Source organism: Meles meles, chromosome 1 (genome assembly GCF_922984935.1).
Source record: "Meles meles chromosome 1, mMelMel3.1 paternal haplotype, whole genome shotgun sequence".
NCBI lineage: Eukaryota > Metazoa > Chordata > Mammalia > Carnivora > Mustelidae > Meles > Meles meles.
The window spans coordinates 206,243,546-206,263,778 of record NC_060066.1 but is presented as its reverse complement, the minus strand read 5'-3'; the positions used below and the strand labels follow the sequence as shown (position 1 = coordinate 206,263,778).

The following is a 20,233-nucleotide window of genomic DNA, read 5'->3' as shown; positions in this document are numbered from 1 at the left end:
GGGGGGCGGGCAGGGTCAGAGAGGGAGGCAGGTCACAGGGAGGAGTCTGGGTTTTATTCTAAGGGGGATGGGGAGCCCCTGGGGTTTTTAGAGAGAAATCACATGCCTGAGAAGGATAGGGCCATTAACAGAGAAAGAGGGGAGGGAGTGAGGCAGGCGAGGGGGAACAGGCAGTGAGTCCAGATGGGGCACAGTGCTCTCAGAGCACCTGCTACACAGCAGGAAACGCATCCAGAGCTGCAAAGGCCCAGCGAGCTAATGCTGAGGCACAGGTGAATGGCCATCCATGACTTTATGAATTCGACGTCCTGTGCCGGGACTGCCTGACCCCTGGCAGGTTCACCTCCAGGCTTTTCCTCCGCCTCACTCTGCCACTTCCCGCCCCTACCGCCACCACCTGCCAGGCCTGTTCATGCTCTTCCCTGTCCTCAGATATTTCCCGAGCCCTTCCCGCCCTGGGTCCTGGAGAGAACCACAGAGTTTCAGGCCCCAGCCCAGACCTCCTGAAGGGGCATCTGCACATTAGTGAGATCCCCGGGGGGTCATACGCACATTCAAGTTCCAGAAGCACAGGGCTGGGTTTCACTGCAATAATGGGCCCTGAGGCTCAGTGGCTTATAACAGGCAGCCTCATGTCTTGCCTCCACTTTGGTGTCCATCTTGGCTTAGCCAGGGCTTTGCTCATCGTAGCCACTCAGGGACCAGGCTCACAGAGGCCATCACAACACCTGCTTCTACAATGAGAGAGGCAGGAAAGACGAACAGGGCAGATGGAATGACAGAGACTGGGTTTCAGACTCTTCTGCCTGAAGCCACCAAAAAAAGAAAAAAATTAATCTGCAGTAATTATTTTCATGTGACCATGATCCAGGAGAGAGGAAACAAACCAGGAACCCTATGATTGCCCCAGCTTAGTGCCCACAGAGGGGTTCCAGACCACAGCACAGGAAGGAGACCCCAGGCAGAGCCCAGAGGACCCCCCCACGTTGAGGGGATAGCATTGGAGAAGCCAACACAGCTACAGGGCGCTGGGCAGCGTGCCAGAGAGGAGAAACCACAGAGAGAGAGCCCCGGTGATCTTTAGAGGGTCCCCCACCAGTGTTCAGCTGAGTATTGAGCCACACATATGTGGGCAGGGAAAGAAAACCCAATAGGAGCAGAGGGAACCATCTCGAAGCTCACACGGGCTAGGGATGTTCATTTTCCCAGCCTCCAGAAGGGAGAGGCCTCCCAACACACAGGGTATCTGGTAGAGAGTCAAAAAGGTGTTCGCTTAATCATGAGGCCCCATCACCTCTAGACTAAAGGTTGCTCTGGTCCCACCTCACAAAGCCAGAAGGCAAGCCCCAAAGGGATCAACCTGTTTCAAAGTAACCTCACCGTGTCCTATGACAGAGCTTACTGTTCAGATGAAATTCTGGATCACTTGTCCTTTATTTCACATACTTTTCTGATTGACAGCTACCCATAAAATTGGGCATAACGTTCTTCCGAGAAGAGAAACACATGAGCTCATCCAGTCCCACAGCATTTCTGCACCCTTCTTCCCACGTGTCCTCACTCATGGAAGTCCAGTAATGTACTTATCTCCTGCTGCATAACCGGTTATCCCCAAAGTTAGTGGGTAAAACAACAACCACTATTTTATCATCTCATCCAGCTTCTGGAGCTCAGGAACGTGGGGTGACTTGGTTTGCAAGGTCTCCCATGTGGAGCAGTCAACACATTGGCGGGGGTGACTGTCACCTCATCTAAAGCCCCAGCGGGAGCTGGAGGATCTGCTTCCAGAATGGCTGGTCCACGCGGCTGTCAGCTGGACATCTCCATTCCCCAGAATGTGGGCCTCTCCCCTGGCAGCTTGAGCGTCCTCACAATATGGTGGTTGGCTTCCCCCAGTGAGTGATCCAACAGAGAGCACAGAGAAAGCCGCAGTGTCTCTTATGACCCATCTAGGAAGTCACAGTCCATCTTTTCCACAGTATCATACTGGTTCCGCACATCGGCCCTACTCATGGTGGGAGGGGGCTGTGCCAGAGCAGGAATTCCAGGAGGCTGAGGTCACTGGGGCCATTTTAGAAGCCGGCTACCATAAAAAATAATAGGTACCTGTAACAAATGCTATGGGTCAGCCGCTCTCCTATGTTCTTTATAGGTCTTTACCCCTTGTAATAACTCCATGGGGGAGATACAGTGAAAGATACTTACAGGGGAAATAACTTGTCCAAGAATGCCATGCTACTAAGTGGTTGAAATGTGTTCCAAACTCAGGTCTCAGTGTGAATCCAGCCACCTTCTCACACCCTCCTTCTGCCACAAGACTTTTTACGGCCTCTGGTGAAAAATTCCTGGTCTTTCCCTGCACTGAGACTTTGTTCTCCGGGTCCATGGTGTGGATGCTCCTGCCAAACCCACAGGCTTTTTCTTTTTCCGGCAACACTCGCTGACTTCTTGTTCTCACTGAGGTCTTAAACACTGTTCCACGAATTTCAGTGTCATCCCTGGCCCAGCTCCGGGAGCCTGGACACAAGCTCCTCAGTTGCAAGCAAGGACCAGGGACCGCCCGTGTTCAGAAGGGACTCAGCCTCAAGTTGACTGACAGCTGTGGCAACAGTAATCCTTCCTGCCCCTTTGAGCTCTGCGAGTCTTTGTTTATTTTTTATTTTATTTTTTTACAGGGATGGTGTCGTCATTGCAGAAAGAATTGTTAACAAAGGATGAGGAAATCGAACGACTCAAACAGGAGGTGAACCAACTAAAAAGCGAGAACAAAGAAAAGGATCACCAGCTTGAAGCCCTCAACTCCAGGGTGAGTGTTGGGGTGCCATCATCGTCCTTGTAGCTGTCCCCAAAAAGCAGATCAGAGTCCCATGACTTATCTCACATACCCTGGACCCTGGCTTTCAATGTCACTCCCATTTCTCCCACCACTGCAAGACCATGCCAGTGCCCTACGGCATAGGGAAGGCACAGGGAGGACAGCTGCTCGGTGGGCCCAAACACCAAAGGCCCTCCTGGAGAGACTAAAGGCAAGGGGCCAGGTTCTCTGCAAGGTAAAGAACTTTTAAAGTGTAACTTTGACTCTGCAAATGATGTTTCAGTCCTGACTTTGGAACCCTGAGCCTGTAGATGAAGACTTCTCAGGATGCGTGTGCTCTGTGTGTTTCCATGAGTCGAGGTAAAACCCAACAGCTGTCATCTTGGGGAGGCAGCTCAGAGATTCCGGCGGCTGCCTGGTCGCGTAGCTCTGTCTGCAGGGAGGTGGGGGGACTAGAACTCGCAGTTCCAAAGAAAAGGCGCAGGAAGTAACATCAGGTGCTTAGTCCGACACTCAGTGTGGGAGCCAGAAGATGCAGAGCGCGAGCTTTGGGGTCGGAGGGACCAGGAGCTTTCCTTTCTCGTAGCATATTGGGCCTCTGTTTCCACATCTGCGAAATGGGAATAACAAAACCATTTTTGGAGAAATGAGAGGCTGACCTCAGTCGGGCTCTTTGGCCTCTGCAGCTGCTCAGCCGCCTGGCGGGGCCCGGACCGTACCAGGCAGATTGACTCCCTAGTCCCACCGGACCACGGCTTCCTGTGGGGCGCATGCGTGCGTGCGTGCGTGCGTGTGCGCGTGCGTGCGTGCGTGTGCGCGTGCGTGCATGTGCGCGCGCGTGCGTGTTGGAGGGAGGGCGGGTTGCGGAGCTGGTGCTGAGTGGAAGAGATAAGGAACAGCGTCCGCGTTCGAACTGTCCTGCTTCCTGAAGTACATTCGGATTCTTTTTCTCCCCGTTTCCCTTTCCTCACTGACCTCGGGATGAGGTATTTGCCCTCTGCCTCTGTGCCTGCCCTTAGCACAGAGGCTCCTGCCCCCAGCTGGCGGCCCTGGGCAGTCCTCATGCGTGTGAATTTTAGGGAAATAGAAGTAGGTGATGCTGAGCAGCAAAACTGGAGGGATAGGAAAGAAAATGCTGCCCTAGAAATCCACATTAATATATGTTTTTCAAAGTTTTATTCACTTATTTTGAGAGAGGGGGCAGAGTTAGCAGGAAGTGGGAGGAGAGGGCTCAGAAGCAGGCTCCCCGCCGAGCAGGGAGCGCCACGTGGGGCTCCATCCCGGACCCTGAGATCATGACCTGAGCCGGAGGCAGGGGCTTGACCCACTGAGCCACCCAGGCGCCCCTTGAGGAAGAATTTACACACGTTACCCCCAGAGCTCATGAGAAGGGTGACTAGGAACTGCTGCAGGGTCCCGGGCGTCCCTTGGACATAGGCGGCCTCGCTTCTGAGAATTTGGGGGAGTGATTGGCTGAAGCAACAGGAAACGCTCTCAGGGCAAAAAGGGGGACTAGGGACCCGCGGACAGCCCCACGTGGTCTTGCTGTCCGTTCTCTCCACAGTGCTCCGTGCTGAAAGAAGAGTTACGGAAGGAAGATGCGCACAAGGAGTACCAAGAAGCCCAAGGGAAAGAATTAAAACTCTGCAAAATTGTGAGTTGAGCCTCCTCACTGCTAGGTATCCCCAGAAGGGCTAGACTCTGACCTTCAGGGGTTCTTGGGGGTGGGACGGGGAGGGATTCCTTGGCCCATTAGATAGCCTAAGCTGTGGGGCTTAATGATTTAGTGTTAACCTAGCCGCCTAGTTCTCAAATGCTGTCTCTAGCCTCCAGGAAGAGGTGGCTGAAAATATCATTAAAAAAAAAAAAAAAAAACTCTCCCAGCATTCTCTGGGCAGTGGGTGCCTTCCCGCTGGGGCTGGGCAGGGGACACACCCTAGACCCGTGGTGCCCAAAGTGTCATGTTCCACTGTCAGAGTTTATCAAAGGCATGGGCACAGTTAATAACACAGAGTCCTTCCAGAAATATTTCTGAATATATATGAGTCCTTCCAGAAATATACCAACGATACAGCAATTCATAAAAACAAAACAAAAAGAAAAGGTGTCGTTTGCCTTAGATAGATGATGACTTTGGAAATAAACAGCAACGAAACTACGAGCCCTAAAATGAAAACGTTCATTCCCTGTGCCCACCAAATCCTCTTGCACAACAGCTGGTGTGAGTTTCCATTCGCTGGGAAGTACGGAGCCTTAGATACGAGGAGGAGACGCCCGTTCTCTGTGCCAGGAGCATTGCTATTCTCTGCCTCGAAATGGGAGAAAAGAAAAATTTCGTCATTCTGTCCTTCTGAACCGCGTCCATTGTTTCGTCCGAGGAGCCCTTATTTAGATCTCAAAAATATACCCCAGGAGAAGAGCTTCTAATGAGTTGATAGATATCTTGTACTGTTTAATCCAGGATCCTTGCTGATTTTCAAAAGAAACTAATCATTTCCCTTTACCCAGTTTCCCATACATCCATTGAAAAAAATATCTACTTTGCCCCACGGATGTAGAATTTTCCCCCCAAGGGAAGCAATTAAGCTAATACCAGACTAGGTTTCTGCCTTAATGAACCCAATGAAATGAGCTACAAAGATTCAGAAATTCCAGCCCAGAAGGCAACTCCTACTTCCCATCAGGGAAGTTGATTTCCTATTGTTGAAACTCTTTCAGCAAATCCAAGACATGGAGAAAGAAATGAAGAAGCTCAGGGAGGAGCTGAAAAAGAGTTGTACCGAACAGAATGTGATCTCCAAGACGCTGCGAGAAAAGAGCAAGGTAAGACAAGGGCGGTGGGGCCCAGGGCCCGCTCTGGGCCAGGCTCTCTACACCCATCATCTCCGTGAATCTCACAACGATTCCGTGTGGTCAGTACTGGTGTTAAACCCACTTGACCGCTGAGGAACTGAGGCTCGCAGAGGTAAAGGATGTTAGCCAAGGGCTTGCAGATAAAGTAGCTGTTCACGTTCGGAACGTGAACTCGGGTCTGTCTGACCCCTGTGCTCCTGTATGTCTCCACTAGTCTCGACTGACTTCAACTCTTAACTGGTAAAATTTATCCAGGAGAGAATTGATCCATTAAAATCAGATTTGCCAATGATGTTGTTCAAACTTAAACGCTCTTATTGATGTTTTTGGCTATGTGTTCTATCAGTCATTGAAGAGGTTTATATTTTTTTTAAATATACTGTGCATTTATGTATTGCTACTTTTAGTATTGTCAGCTTTTGCTTTGTATGTTTTGAGGCTGTGTTACTAGGTGCCTATAAATTTAGAATTTAACACTTTTCTTTAGGGAAAAAAAAAACCCTTTGATCATCATAAAACATCCCTCTTCATCTCTAGTCGTGTTTTCCCCTTAAAATCTGCTTTATCATTAATATAATTCTGGCAGTGGGGCACCTAGGTGGCTCAGTTGGCATCCAACTCTTGGTTTTGGCTCAGGTCATGATCTCAGAGTCCTACAATTAAGCCCAATATCAGGCTCTGCGCTCAGTGGAGAGTCTGCTTGTCCCTCTCCATCCCCTTCTGCTTCTCTCTCTCTCAAATAAATAAAATCTTTAAATATATATATAATTGGTGGCCACACTCATTTTTCTTTTGGTTAGCATTTTCGTAGCGTGTCTTTTTCCTATTTTTCTGTAAATCTTTGTTTTAAGTTTTAGACACATCTCTTCTAAATACTATATCATCTTTGTAAAATCTACTTCGACAGTCTTTGTCTTTTAGTCCATTTATATATAATGTGGTCACTGGTTTACTGGGGTTTAAAACTACCTTCCTGCTCAGTTCCAGCTGTATAATCTGTGTGACGCTCCTTTTTCTTTTCTTTCTTGCCCTCTTTTGAGTTAGTGGTTTTCTGTCATTCCATTTTTCTCTCTATTAGCTTGGAAATTCTTTCCTCTTTTACTACTCTTTTAGTAATAGCAAGACAATAGCATTCAGCCTTGACTTACCAAAAGCCAGTAGTAATTGAGTTTCTCATTCTTTAACTGTTTTTGACAGTCATCCTAATGGCTATAATCTGCATTCTTGACTTACCAAGGTCTGACGTTACTTGATAATTATCCCCTTCTCCTTGGTAAGGCAATGACTATAGAACGCTAACTTTGCTCACCCCCTCCAGATTTGTATGCCGTTGTTGTCATTTTCTAAATTATTCCCTTTATTTTGTTTTGTTTTGTTCTTAAGTGGGTTCTGTGCCCAGCATGGAGCCCAATGCAGGGCCTGAACTCACGACTCTGAGACTAAGACCCAAGCCAAGATCAAGAGTCAGATGCTTACCTGAATGAACCACCCAGGTGTCCCACAGACTAAGTCTGGAAGACCTTATCACCATTTCTCTATAGTCAGTATTCATGTCCACACATTACCTTCCTTCTTGTCTTTTCTGCATCTCTGATCACCATATGGAATCATTGTTCCTCTGTTTGAAGAACACCCTTTAGTGTTTTCCTTCAGCACGGCTGTGCTGATAACAAATTCTCTCAGATTTTTGCATATGCATCTTTGGAAATGAATATTTAACCTTCATTCTTAAAACACATTTTGACTGAGGCTCGACTTCTGCATTGGCGCTGACATTCTTCCTCCGTTACAGGTGGCATTAGGTCCATCATTCTCTCGTCTCTCGGATCCTATTGTTTCTACTTCGAAGTCATTTAGAAGCCTAACTCTCGAACCTTTGTGTAATCTGTTTTCCCCGGCCACTCTTAAGGTTTTCTTTTCTCTTGATTTTTAGCAGCTTTATTATGATGATTTAGGCGTGGATTCATTTTCCTTTACCTTGTTTGGCATTCATATGGGCTTCTTGAGTCCTTGACTGGGTGTTTTGCATTGGTGTGGCACTCGGGTGACCTACCACACAGGCAAGCGGGAAGCTGCCGAAAGCTTTTGAACAGGGCACTGGTGTGATTCCATTGTGATCAATAATAATAGTAAAAGGCACCTGGGTGGCTCGGTTGGTTAAACGTCCGCATTCAGCTCAGGTCATGATCCCACAATCCTGGGATTGAGTCCCACATGAGTATCTTTGTCCAGTGGGGAGTTTGCTTTTCCCTTTCCCTCTGCCCCCCCCCCACTTGTGCTCTTTCTCGCTCTCTCGATCCAATAAATAAAATCCTCTAAAAATAATAATGATGATGATGAAAACAATAGCTATGATTTCCTGTGTACTAGGTATTATGCCAAATATTTCATCTCTCTCCAACATTGATCCTCTCCATTTCGCACATGAGGGAATCAAGTCTCCTAGTCCCTCGTTAGGTAACCAGGCCATGGCCAGCCACCCTGTCAGTAGGAGGCGAAGCCTAGACCGGAGGCTGTGTTGGTCTGGCTTCAGTCACTGGGGCATAGCCACTAGCCACATGTGACTCTTCACACTGAAGTTAATCAAGATTAGGTAAAATTCAAAACTGAGTTCCTCAGTCACACCAGCCGCATTTCAAGTGCCTGCGAACCAGATAGGGCTACCACTCAGCACAGACACAGAGCATTGCTATTGCAGCAGAAAGTTCTGGCAGACCGAGCTGCTCCACAGCCTGGTGACTGGCACAGCACCATGAAGAGCATGGCGGGAGGAAGCAGACGAGAAGGTGGAGGCCACTTATCACCCAGCAGAGGTCCTCAGTGCCTGGCGGTGGGGGGGGGGGGGTGGGCTCGCCAGGGGAGGGACAGAGGTGAGGACTGGAGATGAGGGGGTGCGGAGCCACAGGCTCGGGGATCGCTGGGCGTGAGAGTGCAGTGGCAGCGCGGGAAGACCCCAGAGGCTGGGGCAGGGAACGGGGTGGGGGGTGCTGTTCGTTAGACGCGGCGCAGAGCTAAAGGCAGGATCCAGGCTGGACTTGGCTTTCCCGGTGTTTGAGAAAGTCTGCTGAAATAGACGTCAGAGCATGTTTAGATGGGTGGGGGGTGGGGGGAGGACGTACGCGGAGGAAGCTAAGGTTAGATGGCTTTGCCAAGCTACCCTCGCTACAGCCCCTGTGCCACACTGCTCACAAGAAAGCTCTGCGGGGTTCTTCTGGGTCTTTTATTACTTCTGTTACTCCCCCTCCCCTCATCCCCCTAAGAAACAGCTCGTGAAGTGGTTTCAGCACAAAATCCTCACGTTCATTTAGGGGAGTTTGCTTCATTTCTCAATAGTGCCAGAGCCCTGAGCTCAACAGGTGCTTCCAAAGGTGGTTGTTCGGGAAAGAAGGCCACAGCTGCAGGTTTGCATAATAGCCAGCAGAGGGCAGCATCGAGCACCTGCAGGCTCACCTCGCCTTGACCATTACCGGAGAATAAAGGGGCAGGTTCTCCACCACCCAACCCCCACGGGGTAAATGCCTTCTTTGCGATCTGCGATTCTTAAAAAGATATTGTTTAGCAAGCCCCTAGACCGGTTTCCACTGGTGAGTGTGCTAAAAGTGGCAGTGACAAATAGTTAGGATAATAAGCCTGACAGTGACATCAACCAAGTACCCAGCATGGGGCAGTTCCTAGCGGCTTTAGAATGACGCCACCTGGTGGGCATTCTGTCCACTTCTACAGATCACAGCCCTGTCCACTTCTACAGATCACAGCCCCTGATGCACCAGTAGAGCCCACGGGAAGTGCTGGCATTACTCTCAACGTTTGGAGGCCCCGCAGTAACCCTGGGAGGCGCACCTGGGGTCATCGTCCCTATTTGACAGATGAGGACACTGTTCGGCAGTCACACAACTTGCTGGGGACCCAGAGGGGATCAGATCCTGAGCCTGGGCATGCAGAGCATGGCCCTCTACCCTGGGGGGTGGCTTCTGCGAGCCTGCTTCCACCCTGTGACCCCTGCCCTCTGGCTGCTGCACCCCCTGCCTCCCGGGGACTCCCCCATGGCCATTAGTCCTCCTGGAGGAAGTTCCCCGGAGTGCATTATGATCACATTAGTGGCAAGCATATGCTTTCATCGTCATTTCAGGTTGAAGAGAAGCTTCAGGAGGATTCCAGAAGGAAATTGCTCCAGCTACAAGAAATGGGGAACAGAGAGAACCTCATTAAAGTCAATTTGGAAAGGGCAGTAGGTCAGGTAGGCCAGCTCCAGAGCCTCCTTCAGAGGGGTGCATTCCCCAGGGGTTTTCTGCACCCAAGCCACTGGTGGGGATGCGTGAGGACAGTGGCCATGGTTGAATTCTCCCTTTTATCCCAGGGGAGAAGCCATATGTGGCTTCTGCCTCCCAGTGGACACCTCGAACAGGCTTCTGGGAAGCTGTCCACCGAAGCAGTTCCCCACTGTCTGAGACCCAGGCAGCCCCTCCCGGCTCCATGCCCGCCCCAGTTAACCCGCTGCGTGGTTCCCTGTTGGGAGGAGTTTGAACCTCTTGATCCCATGGTGTTTCTAGTATTTTCTTCCTCACATTTTTGTCCTGACATTTACCATGATTTCGCTTCCTCTGTTGACCAGCAGATGTCACAGTCAGCGTCCAGTCAGTGTCCTTGAGATAAAGTAAGATCCCAGAATGTCAGCACGCTCTCCGGATGGGGAAGTCCTTGGGCAGGGTGGTGAGCAAGTTCGGACAGGCCCATCTGGGGTTGCCATTTCTCTAATATCCTGGTCCCAGGTGGCCCAGTGGCCCTTCCTCTTATGTGTGACACAGATGTGAGGTCCAGAACATGCAAACAAGACTTCACCAAAGGCTAAGGGAGAGCAAACGGGAAGCCAGGATGGGGGGCATTGACCCTCCAGAATATGGCCCTCTGAGGGAAGCCCACCTTGGACTTCTCTCCAAGGGGCTGTCTTCTGGCAACCTCGGACAGCTGCAGGGGACCCAAGAACATTGTGTGTGTGTGTGTGTGTGTGTGTGTGTGTGTGTGTGTGTGTGTGTGTGTGTACATGCATACTTTCATTTTTCTGGGAAGGAGGGTCTACCATGTCACCCATTGGATTCTCAGAAGGGTTTGTAAACCTCCAAGAAAGCCTTAAAGGAGGCCTCTATCCCATGAGACCCAGTTCCCAAAGCCCTTCCAAGCCTTCACAGGGCAGCGTGACCTGGCTTTGTGAGAGGCACACACGAGTTAAATAATGATGCTGACTGTTGGACAGATCTTAAAGCCCCTTCAACAGTGTCGTCTCTGCAGGGTGCCAATGCAGAGCAAAGGCAGAGAGCCTGCCAATCTGGGCCTCCCTTTGCGCACCTGGACTAGACCCTCACCTTTCCTGTGCTCTGCAGTGCCCAACACAAACCTGATCTGAAGGCATGATCTGTGTCAGTTGCCCAAGTACTAAGGTCCAGGTTATGGCTCTAGGGAGAAGTCGTTTGGGAGGACCCTAAGAGACACTGAGATTCCTCCAGGTCTAGACCCAGGAGACGGAGGATGAGTCCTGTCTCTGCCACCTTCCCATCCCGTCCCTGTATTTCCATGGCCCTGCTCCCTCTCTGAGATTCTGCCCCTCCCCAGACAAGTGGCTCCAGGACTGAGCCCATGAACCAAGAGGACCTGTCCCCAGGCAGTGCTGTTGGATGCCTCTGGTCGGTCCATCACCCACAGGGCCCTCTCTCTACATAACCTCTTCCTGGGCTAGTTCGATCCTTTGTGTATGGATCCAGAGAGTGGCCTGGAGTGTCTCGAGACACCTCCCACCCTGGTCAGCCCTGGGCAGGCTGATTGCATGGGAGTCCTTCGGAGGTTCATCAGTCTACTCTTGTGTTCCCAGAGGCCCACGGAATATAGTAAACCCTGCATATTAGGACCTTCTCATTTTTAAATTGGTTCAGTGGCAACCTTCAGGGCTCATTTTTACTTTTTGTTGTTGTTGTTGTTATTTTTGTTTTGTGTGTGTGTGTGTGTGTTTATATTTTTTGTAATTTTCAGGGTAATTTTTTTGGTAATTTTCTGTTTTAGAGTCAATGACCATATTTTGCCAGTGAGCAAAAAACCCAGGCTGTGTTAGTAAATTCTCAGAGAAAGGGGGCTTCTTTGCCTCTCACTTCTCTGGGAAAGAGACACCTTGAACTTGAATGTCTATGTGCCCCGATTTAATTTAACTGTGCTGTTTCGTCAGCCATAATCTGAAAACACCAGCGCCCAGGAGGCACTGGATAGAAGCCGGTGGAACCGAAGTAGAGGACCCGGTTTGGGGACAGATGTCTCTGCATACGAGCATCTGATGAATATGTATTGAGCGCCCACTCTGCCAGGCACCGTACCAGGCTCTGGGGAGACGAAGACAATAGACAGGGTGTTCAGGACATGGACGGTTGGAGGCCCAGAATGGCAGAAGGGAGCGTGTTGTCCTTTCGCCAGGCACCCGAGCTGATGACACCATTTACTTCGGCTGACGGCTTCAATATTTATTTCACAGTCTGGAGCCAACTTAACAATTAGGGAAGAACGCTCCCGGCCCCAGACTTCCCACTGGATAATTGGCACCAAGTGGTTCTTCCGAGGGCACGAGGCGTGTGTACGCTGCCCACATGGGTCGGCTGGGCTTGGCAGGCAGACCTAAAAAGTAATTAAAATCTGCTGCTCTGTTCTCTTCTGTTGGCACTGCCCCTTCCAGTGAGAGGTGAAGATATTCGTGACCCATAATGACCGTTAGCGGTGCACGGACCGTCCTCCCTCCTGGACCCCCGGCGCTGGAAACGCCGCACCCGGGCTTGCAGACTCCCACCAGCCCCACTCACTGTGTCGCCTTCCCTTTGTGCTGTAGCTGGAGCATTTCAGAAGTCAAGTCATCAAGGCCACCTATGGACGAGTGAAGCCGTTTCTGGACAAGCCCATCACCGATCAGCAGGTTTGTCTCGCGTTGTTACTTCCCCCTTCGGGGACCTGGGACTCCAGACATTGGGAGCATATGCTTCTGTGTTTTGTTGGTGGTATATATTTTTCACACTGTTGCTACACCATAAAGATTTGTTTTGATTTTATGGGATTTCCTGGCTTTTAAAGTAAAAGCCAGTTAAACTCCCTTGAAATGTTTCTGTGAAAATCAAATTAAACCACTCAGGCCTATTTCTGGTCTCCAGACACACACATTTACCCTTCGTTAGAACCTTAAAAGGGGGATGCTGCCTCTCCGTAGATGATGCATTCTCACTTCTTCTTTCTGAAGGGAAGTGATGGTCATGGGGGTGGACTTCTGGCCATAACGATTGGCTTGTCATTCTTTGATTTTCTTCCCAATACTCTGTGTCCATGCATTTGGGAGAAGACCCAGCATGGGCCGCTCGCATTGACTGCAGACACCGACCTGCTATTTACGAGCCCACAGCATCAGGCTCCGTGTTACAAATCACTGCTACTATGCAGAAGAATCTAGAACAAACTCATGAACAAACTCATGACAACATTACAGATCTTTGGCTCTTAAAAGCTCTGTCCTGGAGACAGAGCCAATATCCTCCTCCAGGGCCATCACCAAGAACCAGGGCCATCACCAACGTCAGGGCCTCCCTGCTCACCTGTGGCCCCGGGAGCTTGAAGTAATGCTCCCAGCTCCCCTCCCAGAGCCACCCTGTCCTGTAAATCTCTCTTTTCTTTTTCTCACCAGCTAATAGAGAAGATTACCCAGGTCACTGAGGACAACATCAACTTTCAGCAAAAAAAATGGACGCTGCAAAAGGAGACTCAGCTCAGCAATTCCAAACAGGAGGAAATCATAGAGAACATGGAGAAGCTGAAGGCATCTCTAGACAGCTGCCAGGTGGCCTCTCTCGGCTTTTTACACATGTCCCCTTCATCTCATTCTTGTGCTGCTAGTTTGGGAAATTGCCCAGGGTTTGTGAAGCAGGTCAGGCAGAAATGCTCTGCTCTCTTTTGTCCTTTTCTCTTGTTGGAGAAATCTGTTTGGGAGCAGAAAACAAAGAGCCTCCAAAAAACGCCTCCCAGATGAATTTAGTATGGCCAAGGAAAGAGGCCTGACACGCTTCTGGTACTGACTTGGGGAGGCCCCAGACCCACGCATAAATGAATAAGTAAGTCTCCTGTTATTTCCAGAGAAATCAAAGAAACATTCCTGCTCTTTATTTGAATTATTATTGCTATTTTTTTTTTTGACCCAGCAGGGGAAAGTCTGTTGTTTTGGGGTCTTTGTGTGTGTGTGTGTGTGTGTGTGTGTGTGTGTGTGCGCCTCTTTTTTTGCTTTTGATTCTGGAGGAGACGGGCCCAGGAGTCTGCCTGAACCCCCAGGGGGCTCCCACACCGAAATGGAGCCTTCCAGAACAGGCAGCTGCTTCTGCTTTCTCTGGAAATAAGCAGCTACTATTTGGGGAGCCTGCGCAAATGCTGGCTTGTCAGCACCCTTTTGAGACAGGAAACCCCGCTTTTTGACCAGCTGAGACATGGATCTCAACAGGAATTTTGACGAACGGAAGTCGCCACACTTGGCTCCCATTGCTGCCAGAGGTCCTTGGCGATTTGCCACAGATACCTAAAAGTGGGGTCTCTTGACCATCCAAAGTCCAAATTAGAGTGGGGGGGAAAAAAAAAAAAAGAGCGAAAGCGGAGCTGTCCTAGTGCGCCCAGCATGGGCATGGTCTGCTTCATGGCAAAGGCAACAGCACCATTCTTCAGGTGCCGTCTCCAGCGACAGGGTCTGGGCCCCTCATGATTTCATGTCTCTCCAGGCTTGCATGAAAATGTCCTGCTGTAGCAAGGACCTGAAGAAAGAGGTGGACACGCTTCAGAACCTTCAGGTGAGCCCACCTGTTTCAGGGCTCCAGAAGGTGGTGCTGGACATCCTGCGTCTGTCGCTGTCCTGGCTGGAGGAAACGGAGCGTCTCCTCCGGGATGTCGGCATCCAGTTATCCAGCTCCGACACAGGTTAATGTCACCTTTTTTTTTTTTTCCTCACGTAGTTGCATGACTCTAAAATGTCGTGTTAAATCTTATCATGCTGGGACATCTGTTGAGGAAAGCTTCTTAGGTATGTGGCCAAGTAGTCCCTTCTGCAGACTTTCTTTGAGAAGTGATTTTCCTTGGGGGTAAAAAAAAAAAAAAAGTGAGACATGATTACTGAAGAAAAATGAGACGTGACACAAGCAAAAGGAAAATTAAAGCAAAATTATGCTAAATCCTATCTCTCAGAAGCAACTAGCATTTTATATATATATGCATAGATATATAATTTTTAATAGATTTTTAGAGCAGTTCTAGGTTCACAGCAAAATAGAAATTATTGTACAGAGACTTCCCTTGTACCCCCTGCCCCCCCACATGCCCAGTCCCCCTCATTATCACCATCCCCCACCACCAGAGTGGTGACCCTACACTGACGCACCATTACGCCCAGAGACGATGCTTCACATCGGGACTCACTCTTGGCATTGCATGTTCTCTGGTTTGAACAAAGGTGTCATGTATCTACCATTATCGAATCATGCAGGATGGTTTCATTGTCCTAAAAATCCTCTGCTCTCTGCCTATTCGTCCTTTCCCCAACCTCCAGCCCCTGGCGACCATCGATCTTTTCACTGCCTCCATGGTTCTGCCTTTTCCAGAACGTTATGCAGTTGGAATCATACAACCTTTTAGACTGGTTGCTTTCACTTAATAACATGCACTTCAGTTCCCTCCGTGTCTTTTCACGACTTGATAACTCACTTCTGTTTAGCACCGAATAATTGTCCGGATGGACCATGGTTTATCTATCTGTCCACCTAGTGAAGGACATCCTGGTTGCTTCCAAGTTTTGACAGTTATGAGTAAAGCTAATATCACCATCCATGTGCAGGATTTTGTGTGGATGTAAGTTTTCAACACCTTTGGGTAAATACCAGGGAGTATAATTGCTAGAGCCTGTAGTAAGAGTAGGCTTAGTTTTTAAGGAAACCACCAAACTGTCCTCCATAGGGCCTACACCATTCTGCATTCCCGCCAGCAATGCACAAGAGTTCCTGTTGCTCCACGTCTTTTGCCAGTATTTGATGTTGTCACGACTGTTAAGAGTTCAGTTGTAACGTTCACAGCATTTTCCCATGGAAATAGCTGTAGGATTCTTATTCTCTCTATGCCTCAGATTCCTTACCTGTAAACTGAGGATAATACAGAGTACCTAATGCTTAAGATTGTTGTGAAGATTACAATGTACTGGTATGTGTAAAGTACTCAGAGTAGTATCTGGCACAGAGTAGGCATTACCCATACATTTTTTTTAATTTTTTTTATCATGGGCATTTAGGTTGTTTCCACTTCTCCATACTTCTAGATAATACTGAAGTGAACGCTATCAAACATATACCTATTCACTTTACATTATCATTTTAGAGGTAGAAGGACATTGAGCCAATCTCATTCAACGAAGATTTATTATGTGCCTACTAGAGACCAGCCCTGTGTGGGGCAGAGATGTAGTGGGTTGGATCAGGTGGAATCGTGGTCATGAGTGTATGGGTGTTAGAAAATTTCTCTAGCTTTATCTGTACATTTGAAATTGGCTACATTACTATATTGAGGGGGAAATAGGCACCATTCCTGCCCTCAAAGACCTTGTGGTCTGGGGAGGGGAGGGTGGGCGTAAGTTGAGAAATCTCTCAGACATAAAATTTGAAGGTGACAAGTGCTACAAAGGAGACCTGCAGGACTCTGACCCGTCAGGGAGGGCAGGGCATCTGCAGGATAGAATTTATTTGCCGAAGAAGGGAGGGGGGAAAAATTCTGGGCAAAAAGGGTTGCATGGTGGTGGGAGGGGAGCATGAAGAACACAAGGGACTTAAAGAAATGGGGGTCTGAGGTGGGGCAGGACTGGCAGGGAAGGGCAGCAGGGGCTGTGCCTTGTGGGCTTACGCGGCCCTGCTAAGAAGGTCTGCTTTAACCTAAGAGCGGTGAGAAGTCAACGAAAGATTTAAAGTAGGGAACTGATGGAACACGTTTGCTTCTGTAGATAATCCTCTTGGCTGTGAGTGGAAAATGTTCCTGGAAAAAGGTCATCACAGAGCACCAGAGAACCAGTTAGGAGGCTGTCACAAGAGATGATGGTGGCTCCAGGGCAAGGGCGGGATAGAGAAAGAGAGAGGTTTCTCAGGCATGTAAGAGGTAAATCAACAGGCCTCCGTTATGGAATTGGATATAGTTAGAAGGGAAGTGACAGAGAAAGGGGTCTGCAGATCTCCAGGTTTCTGGCTTGTATAAAAGGACAGACAATGCTTCCCTCACTAAAATCCAGAATAAGGAACACTGCATGAAGACCAGGGTTGAAGGAAGTGCCTCAAGATGAGGCGGCAGGGATGCGGCTGTGACCCTGTATGTCTAGTCTGGAAATAGATGTTAGTGTGGCGTATCTCCAGAAGCCAGAAAAGCATGGGCCACTTAGTGGGTGCTTAATAAATAACTGTGAGAGGGATGGGTGGGGGGGAGGGAGAGAGGGATGGATGGGTGGATGGATGGGATGGATGGATGGATGGGGGATGAATGGGGGATGGATGGGTGGATGGGTGGATAGAAGGGTGGAGGGATGGACAGATGGATGGGGGATGGATGGTGGGTGGATGGGAGAGATGGGGGGTGGGTGGATGGACGGGCGGATGGACAGATGGAAGGATGGGGGATGGATGGGTGGTGGATAGAAGGTAGGTAGATGGATGGGCGAATGGATGGTGGGTGGATAGGAGGGATGGGGGGGTGGATAGATGGGTGGGTGGATGGACAGACAGATGGACAGATGGATGAATGAATAGATGGATGGGTGGATGGATGGGTGACTAGATGGATGATTAAAGCCATAGATGTGAATGCTCTCACTTAGAAAGAAAGTATATGAGGGAGATTGCCCAGGGCTACACCTTGAGGAACTCTGACATTTTGAAGATTGTTGTTACACCTTGCCAAGTCACCCTTGATAGAGGCTACATGAATTTGACATTCTTTTTTTTATTAAAGATTTTATTTATTTATTTGTCAGAGTGAGCATAGGCAGACAGAGTGGCAGGCAGAGGCAGACAGAGAAGCAGGCTCCCGCTGAGCAAGGAACCCGATGTGGGACTCGATCCCAGGATGCTGGGATCATGACCCGAGCCGAAGGCAGCGGCTTAACCAACTGAGCCACCCAGGCATCCCTGAATTTGACATTCTTATAGCAATAAATGAGACTAGAGGAGGGATTTTCAACTCTGACTATTCAACATCTCTAGCCATGATTTCCCCAAAGTAGTCCTGAAGGTGGTGTAAAGTTCCTTTAAAAAGAAGGCAAAAGCAAAAAGAAGATAACTTTTATAACTGCCTGTCCCTCGTGTATAGCACAGAGAACAGGAGAACTGGCCTTCTCCTGACCACCCATGGGCTCCCCTATCCCAGTGTTACGTTGTAATCTTGGCAGTCTTGAGCAAACGTGAAATCAGGTAAAATGTGGGTCACAGTGCCAGCTGTTCTCCAAGATTAGAACTGAAACAAAGACCATCATCTCTGTCCTAGTAATAGTTGGGACAAGCTTTGTGTGTACCATCCCCTCCCCATGTCCAAGACCATTTTAGTCCTTATAGCTTATGTCCATAAATCTAGTCATATATGTTATCATAAAGAAATGTGGATTATAGAGTTAAGTTTCAGGTCAGCAATTCTAGAAAGATGAAGAAAATCATTTCAGGCAACATTTCTCAGACCTGCCATCTCAAGTGCAGAGTCCCTTCTATACTAATATGCCCTATGGATCTAGAAAAATGGGGTAAAGAATGCAGTGTTCCCAAAACACATTTTTCCTTTTTGGCTGTCCTCACCTGCATCTAATATCTTTCGGAATAATGCTCTGTGGAACACCTGCGGGGGGAACACGGACTATATTGTGTGATTACAGCTATCTGGCTCTGAGAAGTCAAAGAGGAAGCATGAAGGGTAATAACAGAAAGGCCAGTGAGTAGGGGCCATCCTTCATTCATTCGGCAAGAGTTGATGGTTAAGTATTTTTCTCTTCCGGTAGAAGCAGTATTATGGCAAGGCCCCAAAAGACTAAAAGAAAGGGGCGAGCTAGAGAATTCCCTGCATTCTCTGTGTTAGCTACTGCTGCATTTCAATCCTAGCACAGAACCATCTCCACACAGATGGCAGCAGCCACGGGAGTGGTGGTGAGGATGGTGAAGATGGTGAGGGTGATGAGGACAGTGGGCGTGAGGATAAGTGAGGATGATGAAGGTGATATGACTATGATGGCGGTGATATGATATGATGTGATATGATATGATATGATATGATATGATGATATGATATGATGGTGATAGTGATGAGGATGACGATGGTGGTGGCTCAGATGGTGATGGCGATGAGGACGGTGGTGGGGAGGATTGTGGTGATGAGGATAATGATGGTGATGGGGAGGATGACGATGGTGGGGGAGGAGGATGATGGTGGTGGTGGGGAGGATGGTGATGGCGATGAGGACGGTGGTGGGGAGGATGACGACGATGGGGGGAGGAGGATGATGATGGTGGTGGGGAGGATGGTGATGAGGATGATGATGGTAGTGGGGAGGATGATGATGGTGGGGAGGAGGATGGTGATGGTAGTGGGGAGGATGATGATGGTGGGGAGGAGGATGGTGATGGTGGGGAGGATGGTGGTGATGAGGATGATGATGGTAGTGGGGAGGATGATGATGGTGGGGAGGAGGATGGTGATGGGGAGGATGGTGGTGATGAGGATGATGATGGTGGTGGGGAGGATGATGATGGAGGTGATGAGGATGATGATGGTGGTGATAAGGAGATAGTGGTGATGAGTAGGACAGTCATGGCGGTGATCCCATGGTGGTGGTGGAAATGGTGAGGAGGACGACGATGGTGAAGGTGATAATGGCGAGGATGACCGATGATGGTGGTCATCCTTTACTACTGAGCACTCCCAGTCTAGATGCTCTTCCAGACATTTCCATACATTATCCCAGTTCATCCTCACAACAACTCTGTGAGGCAGGTACTGTTACCCTCTTTTTAGAAATGAAGAAACTGGTTCAAAAACTGCTTTTGTGAGTATTGCAGCATGAAAAGGAGATTCAAGGTACTTCACATTACTGAGGCCAGCAGGGGTCCACAGTCATTCACTGCCCTCCACAAACACTCCTGAAGGCCTTCTGTGTCCCAGTTCCTGAGAGAAGGGTGGGGACCATGGTTTATTTAGCTCCTCCTGGCTGCTTATCACTGTGTTAGATGTTTTATATGCGTCGTGTGCTTTTATCCTCCCATATCCCAATAAGCAAGGTACTATCATTGTCTTTATTTTTCAGGTAAGGAAACTGAGTCGCGGTGCATTAAGAAACTTGCTCAAGGTCACACAGCTGGTACCTGGGAAGGTCAGGAGTCAGGTCACTCTGATCCCAATACCTGTGTTTTTCTGTGACCCCGGCCTCTCTCTGAAGATCCAGAGAAGTACCAGGTACACGCCCAATTCCTAGAAAACAGGTTCTGTCATCATCTTGGGCAGGGAAAGAGCGAA

General features: G+C 49.0%; 1 protein-coding gene across 1 annotated transcript in view; it reads left to right on the top strand.

The window, feature by feature from the left end:
* The window catches only part of FHAD1 (forkhead associated phosphopeptide binding domain 1), a 125,638-nt gene that overhangs the window by 54,729 nt on the left and 50,676 nt on the right, over positions 1–20,233 (top strand). The window contains exons 8-14 of the mRNA XM_045979202.1: positions 2,676–2,806; positions 4,380–4,469; positions 5,534–5,638; positions 9,798–9,905; positions 12,528–12,611; positions 13,368–13,520; positions 14,443–14,638. Of these exons, the coding sequence (XP_045835158.1) occupies positions 2,676–2,806; positions 4,380–4,469; positions 5,534–5,638; positions 9,798–9,905; positions 12,528–12,611; positions 13,368–13,520; positions 14,443–14,638 (867 nt within the window). The remainder of the gene's footprint in view (positions 1–2,675; positions 2,807–4,379; positions 4,470–5,533; positions 5,639–9,797; positions 9,906–12,527; positions 12,612–13,367; positions 13,521–14,442; positions 14,639–20,233) is intronic.